Below are 16,794 nucleotides of genomic sequence, written 5' to 3'. Positions count from 1 at the left end.
GTGTTACATTTATGTAACCCGTATTGAGCAACCGCAAGCTGTATCGGCAGTTTTCATGTTGCTCTAGAATTTTCTCATTCGCAGTTTTAATCTAATTATAATATTTAAAAAGTTTATTAGTTAAATAAGACTAACTGTGTAATTAGGCGGAGTCTAAAAAAATGATCTGAGTATCTACAAGCGGCGGCAAACAACATTACCTTTGTTTTGCACAGCTACGTGGAATTCGTACATTATTAAAGTTTGGATAAAGTTACGTGGATATACATCCCTGCATATACGGATAGACATCCATGCATATACGAGCGGTTTAGGATGCACTTTATATTTCGCTGCACCAAGTCAGGTACCATGGTGATCAGCAGATTACAGCCTTGGCATTGCGGGAAAGGTTGACTTGCGGGAACAACGGGAAACAGAGCAGCAGCTTGTGCGCCAGAGGTCCGGCCGTGAAGAAAGGTTATGAACGGCGGAAGTGTTCCTGAGGTTGAATGAAGACAGAGCGTTCTCGTTCGGAAAAGTTTACATGCACCCAAGTGCAAAGCTTGAATGGACCAAAGTACGCATGCGCGTCATGGCGTCGTGGTGCACTGGCTCGCTCCGTTCCTGCGATCACTGCGGCTGCAACGCGTGAGCACAGCCGGAAGAAGCGCCCTCGGCACTCCTGTTTATTTTTTTTTAATGAGAAACGCCAGCAAACGTGTATTGTCATGACGTCCTGCTAATGTTGATGACACCATGGGTGGCTTGCACGAACATTTAATAACGAAAATAATAACGAATTTAAGAACGCATTCTAGTGCGGACTAGGCCTTGTCTATAGGGAAATCTTAAGAACGCGTTCTTGAATTCGCTATTATTTTCGTTATTAAATGTTCGTGCAAGCCGCCCCAGGTCTGTCGCTCCAAAACCAACTTTAGTATCCGATTAAAATATCTTCTAAGTGTTTCTCAAGTTTCATATTCGTCCAATGTCACTCTTTCTCGTGCCAGAGGCCTGCGGCAGAGTTTCTTCAGCTTCTAAGTTATGTGTAAGTTTTCCTTTGAGCAATGTTTGTTATTCTGCTCAATATTGGCCATTCGAGTACGCCCTGCAGCGTCGGCGACGCTGCACAGTTTTGCCGCGAGCGAACTGTACCTTGCGCGCCGCGCTTCACAGTTTCAGCGAGCCTTCGTCGAGAGAAAGGGTACAGAAGTAGGAAAGGATGTGAAATGCGCTGCGCTGCCTTCTAGCTCTTCCTCCGTTGCCCAACGTCTGCGGCGGCGCTGCGTTAACGATCCAGAATGGAGGTCAGCAGACGACACGGTCAGAGCCGAGCGGGGAAGCGGCCGCGCCAGCAGACGAAACTGGATTTCGGCGGTGGCTCAGCCCTCCCACTCCGTTCAAGTTCACGGTTCTCGTTGCAAGGTGACACTGGCCAAAAGCGCGCCCGCTGCCCTGACAACGTCCCTTTTTATGCCGGTGCGTGCCGTGGGTTTGGGGCTATTTCGTGGACCCGTCGCGCGACGATTATTTTGCCTGGCCTTCGTGGTCTCCAGCTGTGAAGAAACGCAGAAGAAAAGCATACGGAAGTGGTCGTCTGCTAGCGCGTTTGCCGCAGCGCGACGCGCTCGGCTGACCACGTCTGCGCAACTGCGAATCGATCGGCTCACGAAGGAGATTCGCCCCCCCTCCCCGTCTTGCTTTAACCTCATCGGCAACGCGTCATCACATGGCGGTGAGTGCTTCTGATCAGCATTCGCTTACCATCCATTCGAGATGGGAAATCCCCTCTTTAAGAATATCCGATAACTGGCTTTATGTTGCTGTTATAGCGAACACACACGCAAACTGTGTGCCGGCACAGCAAAACCTTTGATACCCCAAGCTTCAATATTTGGCGTATTTCTTTATTAGTTTTTTCCCACAGGTGGCGCGGCAAGTTGTAGGGTCCTGAATTTTCGTTCAGTAGTTCACGGTGTTTTTACAGAGGGTGCTTGCCGGTAATTCTGCAACTGGTACCTTCGAACGGCTCTACTATCGATTAAGCCCTCTAGCACGTGCTCCATGGACGCCACCTTTAGGTTTTCAATGTGGGGCCCTTACTTCGCGGCCGAGCCATGCAGCCTAGCATTGAGGAGTGCGACGTCAACCTGGGGAGCGCGCCACAATGCACTCGTGCGCTTTGGACCGCGCGCAATAGGTTGCCAAGAAACCGACACTTAGCGATTGCCAATCTCAAACATCATTACTCTTGACACTGGTCTCTACTGGCAACAGCGTGATCAGTTTTGAGTGCGGGTCTGCGCTGGTTTATAGGAACCGGATTATGTGACACTGCAAATTCGGGGCACTGCGTGACGCTATGTCTCTGTAGCTGTGGCACAGCGTGTGAACGCTTGTGCAACTTTGGCATACAGCGCGTGACAGCTCTTCAACACGTCTCTGTTATTTCTTTATCTCCTCGATTTTCTTCTCACTTTTATGAACTGTTTTCGCCTTCCCTATGCAGTGTGTACAGCCGACCGGAAGTTTCCTCTGGTTAACCTCACGGTTCTTTCTCTCCTTACTACTGTCAGATGAACTGTAACAAACGTGGCCCGTATAATACTAATCACTAGCGTACGTCATTCTTCTTTTTGCAGTGGATATTCGATGAGCGAGTTCTAGAAAATCTGACCATCGCGATTGACACAGGAAAGCGCCGCGTGCATGTCACATGCGGCGTTGAAATGTGAAAAGGCTGACAACAACGGCATTTTATTCCATACTCTAGAACTTACTGGTGCCGAATTACGGGAGCGTTTGGCAGAGGACTGTAGCGTTTAAAGGAAAAAAATGAAATATTCTTAATGTAGTAAGCAGAATTGTTATTTAGGCCACCAGTCTATATACAAAACTTGTCGAAAATAAAAAATAAAATTTAGAAGCTCTACTATCGAGTTTTCAACTTCAACGATATCGCAATTCCGAGAACTGCTCCTACTAGGTATTTACACAATAAAACTGATTTATAACTTATATGCGACACTGAAATATGCCGCTAAGTTGTGAGTATACTTTAGCGAAACCATCGCAAGGTCTGTAACAATCTAACGTAAGCTGAGTGCTCATTTATAAATATTGTCCGCTAAAATCTGCTGTTAGAGAACTGCGATATCCAATCTTGGTGCAAAGTTACGGATCTGTTAACATCTTCCTTCAATTATTTTTTATGCTCACCAAGTCTTGGCAATATTTTTCAATAAGTACGAGGTCCTACAACAACATTATGCGTTTGTAGCTGTCACAATCTGGCTTTCTCTCAGAAACGCAACAAGTTTAATTTCAAATCGGACCAGCGGTCGTCTCACGAGAACATTCTTGCATTTTGCATGCATGTCTACAAAATCTGGAGTTCACCCGGAGCTAAAACTTCTCTTTAGGTCTGCAATAAACACTTTGTCGGTATGCTCCGCGGTTTCACACAGTTCCATTGCGTTGAATTCCACAGTTGCGTTGCAATTCACGTTGTTACAAATTTTCACAAAATTTAAGATATCTGTAAGCTTTAGAATGATACTTCATAACCTAGCAAATATGCAGGTACCACGCCCTGTGGGTCGAGTCGGCGAAAGGGAACCTCTGACGAGCCAGAAAGGCCCAATGGCGCCTCACAGCGAGAGGAGCACTGCGGGTCTCCGTGGCAAACCCTCATCAGGCACACTGGTGGCACTTTGCAGAGCACGCGAAAGTTTTAATCAGCATTAAAACTTGTTGTCGTAAATGATTTTGTGAGTAGTCACCACAGTCCCACACTGCGGTGAGAGGCGCGCTGGGAGTTTCAACGACTTACCCGTCCAATATCTTCTTTATTAAGACGGCAAGCTGGGCGAGTTGGTGATTGAACATGTTGAAGGACTTGGTTAAAGATAGGAAAAGTAGCCCTTGAAGAAGAAATAAACTGAATTAAGACGGCAAGCTGGGCGAGTTGGTGATTGAACATGTTTGAAGGACTTGGTTAAAGATAGGAAAAGTAGCCCTTGAAGAAGAAATAAACTGAATTAAGATGGCAAGCTGGGCGAGTTGGTGATTGAACATGTTGAAGGACTTGGTTAAAGATAGGAAAAGTAGCCCTTGAAGAAGAAATAAACTGAATTAAGACGGCAAGCTGGAGGAAGTGCACAACACGAGCTGCGCTCGTGTTGTGTACTTCCTTTCGTCCTTCGTCCGGGTTGCGCTGCCCACCTATAGGAACATGTCCATAACTTCTGTAAGAGGTGCTTTTCCTTCTTTTCTCTAGCTGGACCAAAATTTTAAAAATCGCCTGTGGCAGACAGCATAATTCTAATCCTTGATCTAAATTAATCGATGAGGCGGACATTACTTCGACGAGGAATCGAAATCCTTAGTTGGCCAATTAGCATAATTACACTAATTAATTTTCTAATTAGTTTATGGCACATACTTCAGTCTATGAATTGTAGCTAGTGAGTATACAAGGCACATTTCCATATAACGAATTCTGAGGATTGAACCGGTTTTTAGACACATGCCGTCAAACTTGCACTAAATATGCGCAGTTCCACTTACTTCGTTATGAAAAGAATTTTTTTATGTGGATTGAAGCACATAAGTAACTGGAACGCCAATGTATTTCGTCGGATACCTGCACACACGAGCTCAGATCTCTATCACTCTAGGTCCCAAATACCTAAAGTCACGAGCGAGAGATATCACAGACAACGCGTCTTGCACGGGCTATAGGACACTTGAACGCAGTTTCGGTGGAAATCCGGAGTTTTGTATCGCGGACACGAGCAATCGGGATAATAAAGCTTTCACTGTGGTAGCCACAAACGCAAAAGCTACTATTTCTGCAACAGTCTGAACAGTCAGAGGGCACAGCAGAGGCTCTGGCTACGCGTGACGCTGAAAGCGAGATACGTTCGATACTAACCGACTGGCAGCCGGCGTGCCCCCTTTTTGTGACAGGCACCCCACCCGAATCCTAGGAAGAAATCGCACACAGCCCCGCGGTATTAGATGGTGCGACGGGGAACGAGAGGGCCTCGCTCAAGAACATAGCATCCGAGTGGTGGAACGCGCCCTCGCGGAATCCTCCGGTCAAACGAAAACGAGGCACAGAGGAAGGCGAGGGGTGCAGCTCTCCGGACCCATCCTCGGCCCAAGTATGGCACTGGTCCTACACACACCTACTCCTACAACACCACGTAGACCCCGCCCCAACAGTCGCCCTTATCACATGGTTGTACCATATCACATGGTTGTACCAGTGTCGGCCACAGGAAATCCAGTCCACCCCCCTATTGGGGCAAGACGACAGCAGCAGGCGGTGAGAGGTGTGGCTCGCCGCCAAGCCCGGAGTGCCGTGATCGCCAGCGGGGCCCTGAAATGAGGGACCCACCCACTAGACCTGGATCTAATCTTTAACAGAAAGGTTATGCTACTACTGCTACTACTACTACTATTGAAAGTCGATTTCCCGAAATTGGCGTAGTCTTGGAAATTCGTTTCAAATCGATGTGCCTTGCATACTCACTAGCTACAATTCGTACATAGAAATATGTGCTATAAACCATATTTCTAACGTTAATTAGCGTAATTATGTTAATTATTCAATTATTCATTTCATGTTGATTTCTCGTAGAAGTAATGGCCTCTTCATCGAAAAACTTGGATCAAGGGTAAGAAGTGTGCTATCTGCCGCAAGAAATTTCTGAAAATTTAGAAATATGACCCTGTATTCATCGTCCGCTGCAAGCTGCCCGCACTCATTTTTCATATATATTTCTGTGCGACGCTACTAACGCGCCAAGCGCCTCAAAGCAGTGGCTTGAACGAGAGAAATTCGTCAGGGCGTTTTATTCCACACTTTTAGGCATGCGTCCGTGTTGGTCTAATGGTTTGAGCATTGGGCTTCTGTCACGCTGTTCACATACGTAGTCCATAGCGGTTAGATTACCTACAAAGTGCAGGAAAAGTCTGCTTCGCCTTAAAATCTTAGTTCTGCAGCTCTCCAGAATGTAACTTTTCGTCTTAAACTCACCAAATACATCTTGGATTACTTCAGTGATCATTTCTGCGTTTTTGAATTTCAATATCAGGTCCTACGCTGTCTTGTTGGCTTCGTTTTATGGATCCCGTCTACGGCTCTGGTAAAGCTGCATCATAAGATGAACAACTCAGAAGACATGTTACCGCGTCATATATTAAATACAGCGTTGACTAAATGAGAAACTGGTGCTGTAAATACGTGAGATCTGGTGCTATAGTGATTCAGTACAATCGGGAAGCGGTATTTTCGAACGTCTTCGTACCTTCTAGCTTTGATTTCCTTCGCGGTAAATTTCTCAGTTTGTCATATGAGGCTGCTCCTTTTTGTGCGTTAGCATTACGAGTGTCAAAGTGTAGAAACCACAACGTGAAGTGTGGGAAACCAGTGACGCGGTATATTATATGCATATATCAACGAGAAGAAGGGAAACCGAGGCGCCCGATTTTTATTAGTCATTTCATAAGAAGCGAGCAAGCAATGACACCAAGGACAGCATAGGGGAAATTATTTGCAGTTCTTAATTGAATTAAAGAAATGAAAATTACATGTAAATGAAAGTGCATGAAAAAGCAAGAGAGAGAGAGAGAGTTAAAAGAGATGAGAAAGGTGGGCAGGTAAACCGGAAGATAGATATCCAATTTACTACTCTGCACTGGGAGACGGAAAGATATTTAAAAAAATGCACACACATGAAAAGAGTGGCAGAGGGGGAAAAAAAGAAGGAAAGCAACTGGCCGCAGGTAGGATACGAACCAGCGCCTTCGCATTACGCGTGCGATGCTCTTACCAGTTGAAATACCGCGGCGCCGTTTTCCCATCCACCAAATTGGAGGGGAAGTAAATTGTAATTGATATAGGAGGGTGGGAAGCACAACTTCGCGGTTATCTTCCGTTCACTTTCCCAATAGTTTCGGCCGATGCACCGACCTTCTTAAGGGCGTACGCTGACGGCTGTCCCGAGTGCCGTCATTTGCACTTCGCTCCTCGACGAGGCAAGACGTGTGTCGAGCGAGCTCTTGAACAACACTGTGCAATGTGGTCAACAACGACGGCTATGAATTCAGGACCTCAAAGAGGTGCGGCGTAATGCTGGCGCATGGCTCACCCGTGTATACCGCTGAATCGCCAGTGCATATTTTTTTAAGCCGTTGGTTTCCGTTTGCAGTGTTTCTAAACTTTCCTCTCTTACTTTCGTTGTTTTTCTTTCTTCTATTTCACACATAGAGTGTATCCTTAAAAATTGAGAAACGAGAGCTAACGTACTATGAAACAAATCAGCAAATTTGGCGATACACACCCATTAAGCGCTTACCGTGTGGTCCGTGGGGTAAACATTTCATAACCAATTGAGTCACATTGAAATGAAGGTGTTCTGGTGGCGGTGAAATAACTTGGTGACGCTGTCACAGCGCAAAGCGATACGTCACAGCCAAAGTGCGTCACAGGCAAAATACGCCACAGACGAAAGAGAAGATACGGAAAGGGCTCGATAATCACGTTCTCAACCATGCTCATGGCCAATTCAAGTAAACAGGAAAGAATCGCTAAAGACAGGACGTCAAGGAAGTATTAAAGAACAATCGTCTTTCCATCGGGTCTCATTCGGTTGCTTCCCTGTTCTAGTCTTGAGGTAACGAGCCGAGGCAAATTCGATTTAGGCAAAATCTTCATACAGAGCTCCAACATCTTACAAGGAAAGTGCGACCGTGTGGCTGGAGTAGTCCATTTTCGTCTTGCCTTTTTGCTGCTCCAGCTCCCTGGTGACGTGTCTTCGCTGCTACCCAACACCTCCTGTATGATGGAAGGCCTACGCACTTTGAGCCACGACGTCAGGTTACGAAGAGGCAGGAACTCTCTGCTTCAGAGCAATGTCTCTCTCGTATCCTGTTCTAGGTAAATGCGCTGTCGGGCCGATTGGCCCATACAGCAAGAGAATGTTTCAGTGCAAACAATAAATAAAAGCAAATAATCATATTCGATAAAAATGAAATGGCTGTGTGGCCTATGCTGGGCGAGGAAGGGTAGGATGTAGAGTGCAATAGGGGAGAGACTGGAAAAAGCGTTTACTCCCGTTGATATTGTTTTTTTTTAAAGACTACTTTTATTATATCTCCGAAAAGGCGCACAGCCACGTCAAACAGGGCGCCATGTATTCATCGAAAACGCTTGTTCAAAAACTCAAATTAATTTAATTAAGTTCTGTGGTGCCGAAACCACGATTTGATTATGAGGCATGCCGTAATGGGGGACTCCGTATTAATTTTCACCACCAGGGCGTCTTTAAAGCGCCCTCAATGCACGGGACACGAGCGTTTTTGCATTTCGGCCCTACCGAAATGCGGCAGCCGTGACCGGAATTTGGTCCCGCGACCTCGTCCTTAGCAGCGCAACCCCATACCTACCAAGCTTCCGGTTAACAGCAGAACACTGATACAGCCAACACTTTCTTTTTTTCACATGTGAATGGAGGACGTCTCACCTAACGCTTTTGCTCCCTTGCCAAGACTTGAATGGAAAATATGCCATCCACCCGACTGTATAGCACGAAGTTACAAAGGAAACCGGAACGCGTTTCTCAAGAAGGAAGCTTCGCAGTTGAAGAAAAAGTCACCCTGGCCCGGGGGATCGAACTCGCTACCAACGGTTTTACGGGCGGTCGCTTTGTCATCTGACCTAATCGAGAGACTAGCATTGTCCAGCGGGAGAGCGAATTAATCGACAAGTCGATGCATACGGACACTGAATACGGAAAGTCAGTTCTGCGGAAGCCGGCAGGACTTGTCACGATTTCTTGGTATTCTAGTAGCAAACAACACCGGCTGGCACGTGCAATCCCAACGGTGTTGCGGCAAGTGTGATTCTGTCGTATCTTTTAATAAAACATTTAAGCATATGCCCTCTTAATATATTATTGTCAAATCGAAAATTCCTGTCTACGAGGTCCTACCTTTGTTCGAGTTAAAATCTTGCTCTTCAATTCCTTTGCGAAATGCGTGAGCTCTCGGCCTGCACGCATGGCGTCACAGCTCAAAGCGAGCCGGCCGTTTCGTTATTTGTGAGATGCTGCGCCATCTTTTAGCTTTGCTGACAAGAGGAAAAGTCATCGCGACGTTGGACATCTTTATAGGAGGGGTACTGAGCGATAGAGAGATAGGGGAGCGCGTAGTGATAAATCCATGAAGACAGCGCTCACATGAACGAGTGATGCTACTTCTTGAGACCTGAGGCCATCGATACCTGCAGCACCGGGACGTGATAAGCACCTGCATTATCGGCTAGATCACATGTGCATGAAATGCAAACCGGGCAGTGATTATGAGTCGTGTGGGCTCACACTTCGTTGCATACAGGTGTGTGCCAGTTCCACTGAGCCGTACCTTCGTAATAACGGCCGGCGACATGAAAAGAAATGTACCGTATCTCATTGGTCATAATATCGCCGTTCACGGTATTGATAATTAAAACAGTTTTCGCTACCACTCAAGGAGCTAACAAATTAATAGGGATATATGCACTCATATATGTTGCTATTAGGTTTACGTCTCCAATTCGTGATCGCTTGTTATCTACCAAACATTTACAGAGTTCCCAGAAGACTTCCGGTTAAGCCGTCAGGAGCAACAAAAGTTGCACTAGCCTATAAACTTACAGGACCCTCCAGCTGGCACCAGCTTTGTTGGGGAGTTGGAGTATTTGACAATGAATTGTATCGTTAAGTGCAACAAAAAAAAAGCCCGCACCTGAGTTCGACACATTGCGCCCGTTCTTTTATCTGAAAACATCAAGAATATGTACCTGCAGTGCAGTATGCGGCAAAATGCTTCTTTTTTCTTGGCTAACATGACTCTCGTAAATGGCTGACCGGAAGTTCCATGGGGTCATGAACGCAGTGCTGCGACATCGCGGATGAAAAAGAACCGCCGAGGTAGCTTAGGGGCTATGGCGTGGCGCTGCTGAGATCGCGGACGCATTTCGATAGGAGCGAAATGCAGTAACGCCGGTGTGCTTGTTTTGGGGCGAACGTTGAAGAACCCCATATTCCGGAGCAGGGCGTGAAAGTGAGAAATATTTAAGACAAAGTAAGACATCCCCCAGTATGGCACGCACATAATCAGATCGTGGTTTTCGTACGCAAAACGCGAGAATTTGTTTTAAAGATTTACTACTGTATCACCAATGCGCATGAGTGCAGCCCCGCCAACCAACAGTTTTTTTTACAAGACGGACTTATTGAAACGCGTATTTTTAAACTATTTTGATGCTCCTGCAGCGGCACTTTTGATTGGAAGGGTCAAAGATGGCGGACAGAGATGTGCGTTCATCATCTACTACTAAATATTTTCGAGGATGGTTATGCACGCAACTAAATTACTTGGATGCACTACGACTTCCAGACCGCTTATTATGACATAACACTCGACCATCGTCGGTGACGAAAGCGCACACGGCTTATAATCACTGCATCATTAACACTGCGCTTACGTGTATACTCTCACGGATAACGCACGAACTTATCACGAGACGGTAACGAAGCTATATCACTGCAGGCTACGTAGTTACTCAACGTCTTGAGCGATCATGGGGCCCTGCCCTTGACATCAATACAAAATGGTCGAATTGGCGCTCTCGCACGAAACCCACTAGATGTGACTGTAACCCTCATGGCACGCGCGAGCGACAAGCAGAGGAATTATCTCAGAAGGAGCATGCCGACTCCATATCTCCTGAGCGACCTCAGCCCGGTGTTTGTTCCTACGTGTCTCCTTCCGCGGTGCCGGCGCGGCGTCGTAAGACTGCGAGAGAGTTTATCTTATCCAAAAGCACGATGTTGAGATGTACTCTTCATGTCAAGAGCCCTCTTCTCTCGCAAATCTGGATGGTCCCCTTATTGAATGCTCGAGACTGCCAGTGAACCCAGGTGGAGACGTGTAGGGAAGCTCCTCGAAGCGATTCGGTGTGGATGAGCGGGGTTACCGAGAACGCCAACTCCACGGGAGCAGCCAGGCGCCCGACGCCGCTGTACGTGCGTGTCATATACCGGCGTAGTCGGAGGAGATCTTCCGGTTCCTGGCCTACAGAGGTGAGTCGCCTCGTATCTAGGGTAGTGATCTCATCAGCGTTCCGCACTTCCTTGCTTGCCGGTCTCTCCATGCGTGCAGAGCGGCTTTCTTTTCTCTAAAGAGAACAACCTTTCGTTCTTAGACCGATTCTTCGGAAAGATGGTTGAAAACCATGTCTACTAGCTGAATGGACGGATACAAGTTCTGAAGGCACGCCGTGGCGACTTAGCAACATCGATGCTTGCGCCGGCCGATAAAAATAGCTGCAACAGGAGCACCAGTCCCATTTATTTATTGTAAGTGGATGTGAGATGGCTCATTTGGCAGCATTGCGAATATTGCAGCCACCCATCGTCTTATTCTCCGCTGAGCCTTTACAGCATAAGAGTACAGCGTTTAGATTCTACTGCATCTACTAGATCGTTCGTATCCATCGCTAAAGAGCAGTCGAAGGATCTTCTAGAATCAATAGTTAACGAGCGTGATACGCCAATATTTGCGCAGTTTTTGACTTCCTGTTTCCGTAACTAATCACTTTACTCACGCCTTTGTCATGCCTTATGTTCGCAATGCCTTCGATGGTTACACCCTCTACTACTTGCGCCCCTGACATATATATCTGTTAATCTTTCTTGTTATAATTTGTTTTAATTTTTATGTTTTCGTGACTACAGTGATTAACGCTGTGTAAATAGAACTTAAGGGAGAATAAAAGATGGCGGTGACAATGACGATGGTAATGATGTACGTAACGTTGAGAGGCAGGAAGATCCGCCGTGATGGCTCAGCGGCTACGTTTTTGCGCTGCTAAGCATGAAGTCACGGGATCGAATCCTGGTCGCGACGGCCGCATTTCGATGGGGTCGAAATGCGAAAAACGCCCATGTCCCGTGTTTTACGGGCACGTTAAGGATAACTAGTGGTCAAAATTACACGCCTCGTAATCATATCGCGGTTTTGGCACGCAAAACCCAGAATATAATTCATTCAATACGTAGAGACAGGAAGAACGGCTTTGTCGATGTCCTCATTTGAGACTTTCCAATGGGAATTCCATCCTTCAAAAATACTTACGTTCAATATTTTACCTCTGTTTTTAAGCGTAGTGTATCGCTTTTGTGCGCATTTGTGTCCCTGATATTTCGTGGCATTACTCCTGCCGTCTCACTTGATCTTTCTTTCACATATATTTTTAATCACCTACGAACGCCCTGGAGATTCGTTTATGCAGGGTTTTCGTTTTTTTTTTCACCTTCTGTAGTTTTGCGCTTATTTAGTATGCCACGTATGCACCAACCAGGCCGTCAGCAAGCATGTTTATTCTTGCCTGAAGTCGCACCGTGCATTAAGATCATTCAGAGTGAAATAGCCTGATCCCACATTTAAAAATGCAACACATGAAAAGAACATTTCCGGCAGCGCCCATCTACAATGACGACCAGTTGCGAGAGAGCCCTCTCCTCTCTCCGCCCATTTGAGCAGCATGCACACTTCATTCGACTCTCACTGCGGCCGATTGAGCGAAGCGTGCGCGATGGCGCGTCAGTTCGGCTTCGCTGGTTTTGCGTCTCTGGAGTGCTTCTAAAAAACCTCCACAAGCATCGATGTCGCGACAGCACGACGGCGGCGGCGCTCCCTCACTCGACTGTCGAACGCGTTCCGCGTCCTTCCTAACTGCTGGCGTGCCGCCTGCAGGGGATAGGTACTCGAGCACCATTCTGCCGGCCCGGGTTCGCTTGTTCGTTGCGGCTAGGTTTTCATTATTCTTTTTGCGCTGTAATCATGTCGAGGGCAGACAAACAGACAGGAGTGGGGTAGGGTAAGCAAAAAAAAAATGTTGTCGCATTAAATAATGTATCGGCAAAATAGAAGACGTCGCTCTGCATATATATATATATATATATATATATATATATATATATATATGGGGTGTCCCAGCTAACTTGGGCCAAGATGTTGAAATTACCCAAGAGGTATAGAGAAATCGTACCGACGGCACAGTATCCGTAGTAGTATGTACTTACGGCCAGCATATTTCTCATTACGAAGTATTACTTAATTCTTTACTTATAATTAGTGAACATTTTAATTATTGCTTGAATCTCAAACACATCAATTAAAATGTTGTAGGGCACCTTAAATAACCTCCGAATCAAGCATTAATTTCGTGCTGAAGTGGTCCTGGTCGTTTCTTCCAAGAAAAAACAAAAGACCGCGAAATCAGCGAAATACTAAATAGATGCGCACTCGCGCGCCGCTACTCAAGCTCCTACAAGCAACCATTGAAAGATATACGGCTGCATTCTCTTATCGCAGCATCGTACAAGGCTCCGCTACGCTTATCAATGCGTCAGCGGCGTGTTCTCGTGATGCCGCGACCATCACATAGCGTGAAGCCCTGTATCGAGCTGCCGCCGCTAGTAATGCCGTGTATCCGTGGCTATTCGCTTGGCAGTGCTTGAGTGCTTGGGAGCGTCTATTTTGTATATTTGATGTTTCGCGCGCTTTTGTTTTTTCTCGGAAAACCCAACGAGGCAAAGCTGAGCAATAACAAATGCTTGATTCGGAAGTTATTTGCGGTGCCCAACAACTTTGTAATTGATATGTTTGCGATTCAAGCAATAATTAAAAAGTTCACTAATTAAAGGTAAATAATTAAGCAATACTTCGTGATTAAAAATATACTAGCCGTAAGTACATACGACTACGCGTCTACTATGCAGTCGGTACGATTTCTCTAGGGTTCTTGGGTATTTTTTAAATCTTAGTTCAAGTTAGCTCCATGGGACACGCTGCATATGTTGCGTTCATTTCATTGCCAAGTATGAAGAACCACTTAACCCAGCGCAATTCACGTTCCCGTTACATTTACCGGAGAAGAAAAAGCCGACACCATCCCTAAGCGCCTGCATCTGCTGCATAATTTTTTATGAGGAAAATATTTGCGCACATGGGCTCGCGCAATAAGCGAGACGGGAGCTGCGTTCAGCCAGCGAGTTTGTTTCGTGCACCTATCTGGCAGCTGCCTCCATTGCCAAGGTCAGCGGAGACGCCGTGAGCGCACCGCGCATCCTTGGGAGCGATCCAAGGCTTTTTCTGTTTATACGCAGCGGCAGTCCAAGGAAAAAATAGAAAGCAACGGCGACTCGCCAAACCGCGCTCCGCCGTGAGCTATTCTGCCCCGTCCGAGAACGCTTGGAGGAGCCAGTTCGCTACGCTCGCCCCCCCCCCCCCCCCTCATTCTCCCCCTAGTATATAGTCTTTATTTTTCCTTTAGGGCTCACTCGGTCAGCGACTCGCTTTAGTCTACTTCCTGGATTGGCCGCAAGGGTTCATAGACCGCAATCTCACCTCATTCGAGGCGAACGCGTAAGTTGAGTAGTGTCGAGAATGGCGTTTGAGCTTGTTGGATGCGCGCTGCGAGGGATGTTTGCAGCAGAAAGCACTAACCTTGACTGCGGCGAAGAAGACGGCACACCGATCGTTCTGTCATTCGATCATCGAGCTCTGGCACAGTCGCCCTCGTTACGATTTTGTGGTGCGTCTGCTTGTTTCCAATGCCGACGTCGCATCGTCGCGCACCTTTGGAGAAATAAATTTAAGTACAGGTTTTGGTTCGTTTGCGGAGCATGATTACATTAACGCAACAGCCAACAGTAAGTCAAGCCATCGAAACCATACTTGGCGCAGCGAAAAGTCACTGTTTGTTTTAATCGAAATGCACAAATGATGTGGCAGGCGGAAATGAAAGTGGGCGAAAGGACAACTTGCCGCAGGCGGCGACTGAACCTGCGCGCACTGCGGTGCTCTGTCACTGAGCGGCCGTGCTCCCGCACGCATTCTTGGGTGTGCTTTGAAAATAGTGTCGGTGGGGGCTTGTCGGTATTCCATGCCAGCAGACTTGGGTAAGAAAACATTAAGACAGTGAAATGGGCGGTTTAGTGGCTTAGTGGTTATGGCATTGAGCTGGGGCGGCATTCTGAAACGATCCACTTCGGCGATACTATCGCCTCCGGCCATGGCGGCCCCATTTCGACGGGGGCGAAATGCGAAAACACGTGAGTGGTCAGATTTAGGGGCACGTTAAAGAACCCCAGGTGGTCCTAATTTCCCTAGTCCCCCACTACGGCGTGCATCGTAATCAGATCGTGGTTATGACACGACAAATCCCGTAATTTATTTAGGCTTAATTTTTGAACACTGTCGCCTCGGCGATAGTATCACCGAAGTGAATCGTTTCCGTATACGGCTCCTGATAAGCGCGAGGTCACGGCATCGATTTCCTGCCGCGGCAGCCGCATTCCGACAGGGGCGGAATGCACAAACACGCTCGTGGGCCGTGCATTGGGTGCACGATACAGAAACCAAATACGTGAAAATTACTCGGAAGTACCCCGCTATAGTGCTTGTCTGATAATCAGACTGGACTTTGGCACAAAAAGCCCCGAATGTCAACTCTTTCTTCTTTTAATGAGCATAGAAAAAGCACTCTGTCGGCTAATTTATGTATGCGTACTTCAGACCTAACGCGGGAGTGTTAGCCAGCGCCAATCGTGGCCCTTTTGGTGGATGTAAACATCGTTTTAGTTTCAGGCAGCACGTACTGCGTCAGCTTAGGGTCAGGCCAATAAGCCCTCGCGTTCTACCTCTCATAGCATCAATGGTGCCAAAATACAGGCTGTCGCTATGTAATTTTGAGGCGGATAATAGATAAACGAGGGGCTCCGCGTTCCGTCTCAGTTACAGCCACACGATGCCAAGAAAATACGGAACCAGGAAAAATCCAGCCCCTCGGTTCCTCTCGTTCTTCTCGCTCATGTGCAAAATATACGAGGTCATGTTTTTGAGGCTGTTTTCGCTTGGTTATGTACTCTTGTTTTTGTTCCCGAAACAAATATACGCTGTCGTTCCGAAAGAAGTAAAACAGCCAGAAGTCAGTGCTGTCTTCTTCACTTTTATTGTCCAACTTTGGTTTCATGACATCAATTGTAACTGTTTATTTAGTTGGGCACCGTAGCAACGATTTTTTCAACAGCAACGAAACGAGCGTCACCATTATACTCTCCCTTTCTATCTTGAATTCTCTCCATTGTCTGAGAGCACCGTAGCATCGGGTTACTGGCACGCTGGACTTGCAAATGTGCGAGCCTTTTAGGCTCTGTTTGATACTTATGGTACACGCTGTTGTTCGTCGATAGGAGTGAAGCGTAACTCTTCTGAACGCATCTCAACGCACAGACAGACAGACAGACAGACAGACAGACAGACAGACAGACAGACAGACAGACAGACAGACAGACAGACAGACAGACAGACAGACAGACAGACAGACAGACAGATGGACGGACGGACGGACGGACGGACATCTTGACCAGACAGATGGACAGACAGACGGACGGACATCTTGACCAGATGGACGGACGGACGGACGGACATCTTGACCAGACAGACAGACAGAGACAGACAGACAGACGGACGGACATCTTGACTAGATAGACAGACGGACAGGCGGACGGACGGACGGACATCTTGACCAGACAGACAGACGGACGGACGGACGGACATATTGACCAGACAGACGGACGGACGGACGGACGGACGGACGGACGGACGGACGGACGGACGGACAGACAGACAGACAGACAGACAGACAGACAGACAGACAGACAGACAGACAGACAGACAGACGGACGGACG

The 16,794-nt window shown here is 47.1% G+C and overlaps 1 protein-coding gene across 4 annotated transcripts in view; it reads left to right on the top strand.

Annotated features, from left to right (window-relative positions):
• The first annotated feature begins 1,261 nt into the window (after positions 1 to 1,261).
• LOC142564160 (uncharacterized) overlaps positions 1,262 to 16,794 on the top strand; it is a 41,417-nt gene continuing 25,884 nt past the window's right edge. The window contains exons 1-2 of one of the 4 annotated variants that reach the window (XM_075675046.1): positions 1,618 to 1,717; positions 10,947 to 11,117. Coding sequence is in view for 1 of the 4 variants with exons in the window: in XM_075675042.1 (XP_075531157.1) it covers positions 1,456 to 1,717 (262 nt within the window). In the remaining 3 variants the exon portion in view is untranslated. Of the gene's footprint in view, positions 1,718 to 10,946; positions 11,118 to 16,794 lie in introns of all 4 variants that reach the window. The other 3 variants (XM_075675044.1, XM_075675042.1, XM_075675048.1) reach the window with 3 other exon arrangements.

The sequence above is a fragment of the Dermacentor variabilis genome, chromosome 11 (assembly GCF_050947875.1).
Source record: "Dermacentor variabilis isolate Ectoservices chromosome 11, ASM5094787v1, whole genome shotgun sequence".
Classification (NCBI taxonomy): Eukaryota; Metazoa; Arthropoda; class Arachnida; order Ixodida; family Ixodidae; genus Dermacentor; species Dermacentor variabilis.
This window is presented reverse-complemented; position numbering and strand designations above follow the sequence as displayed.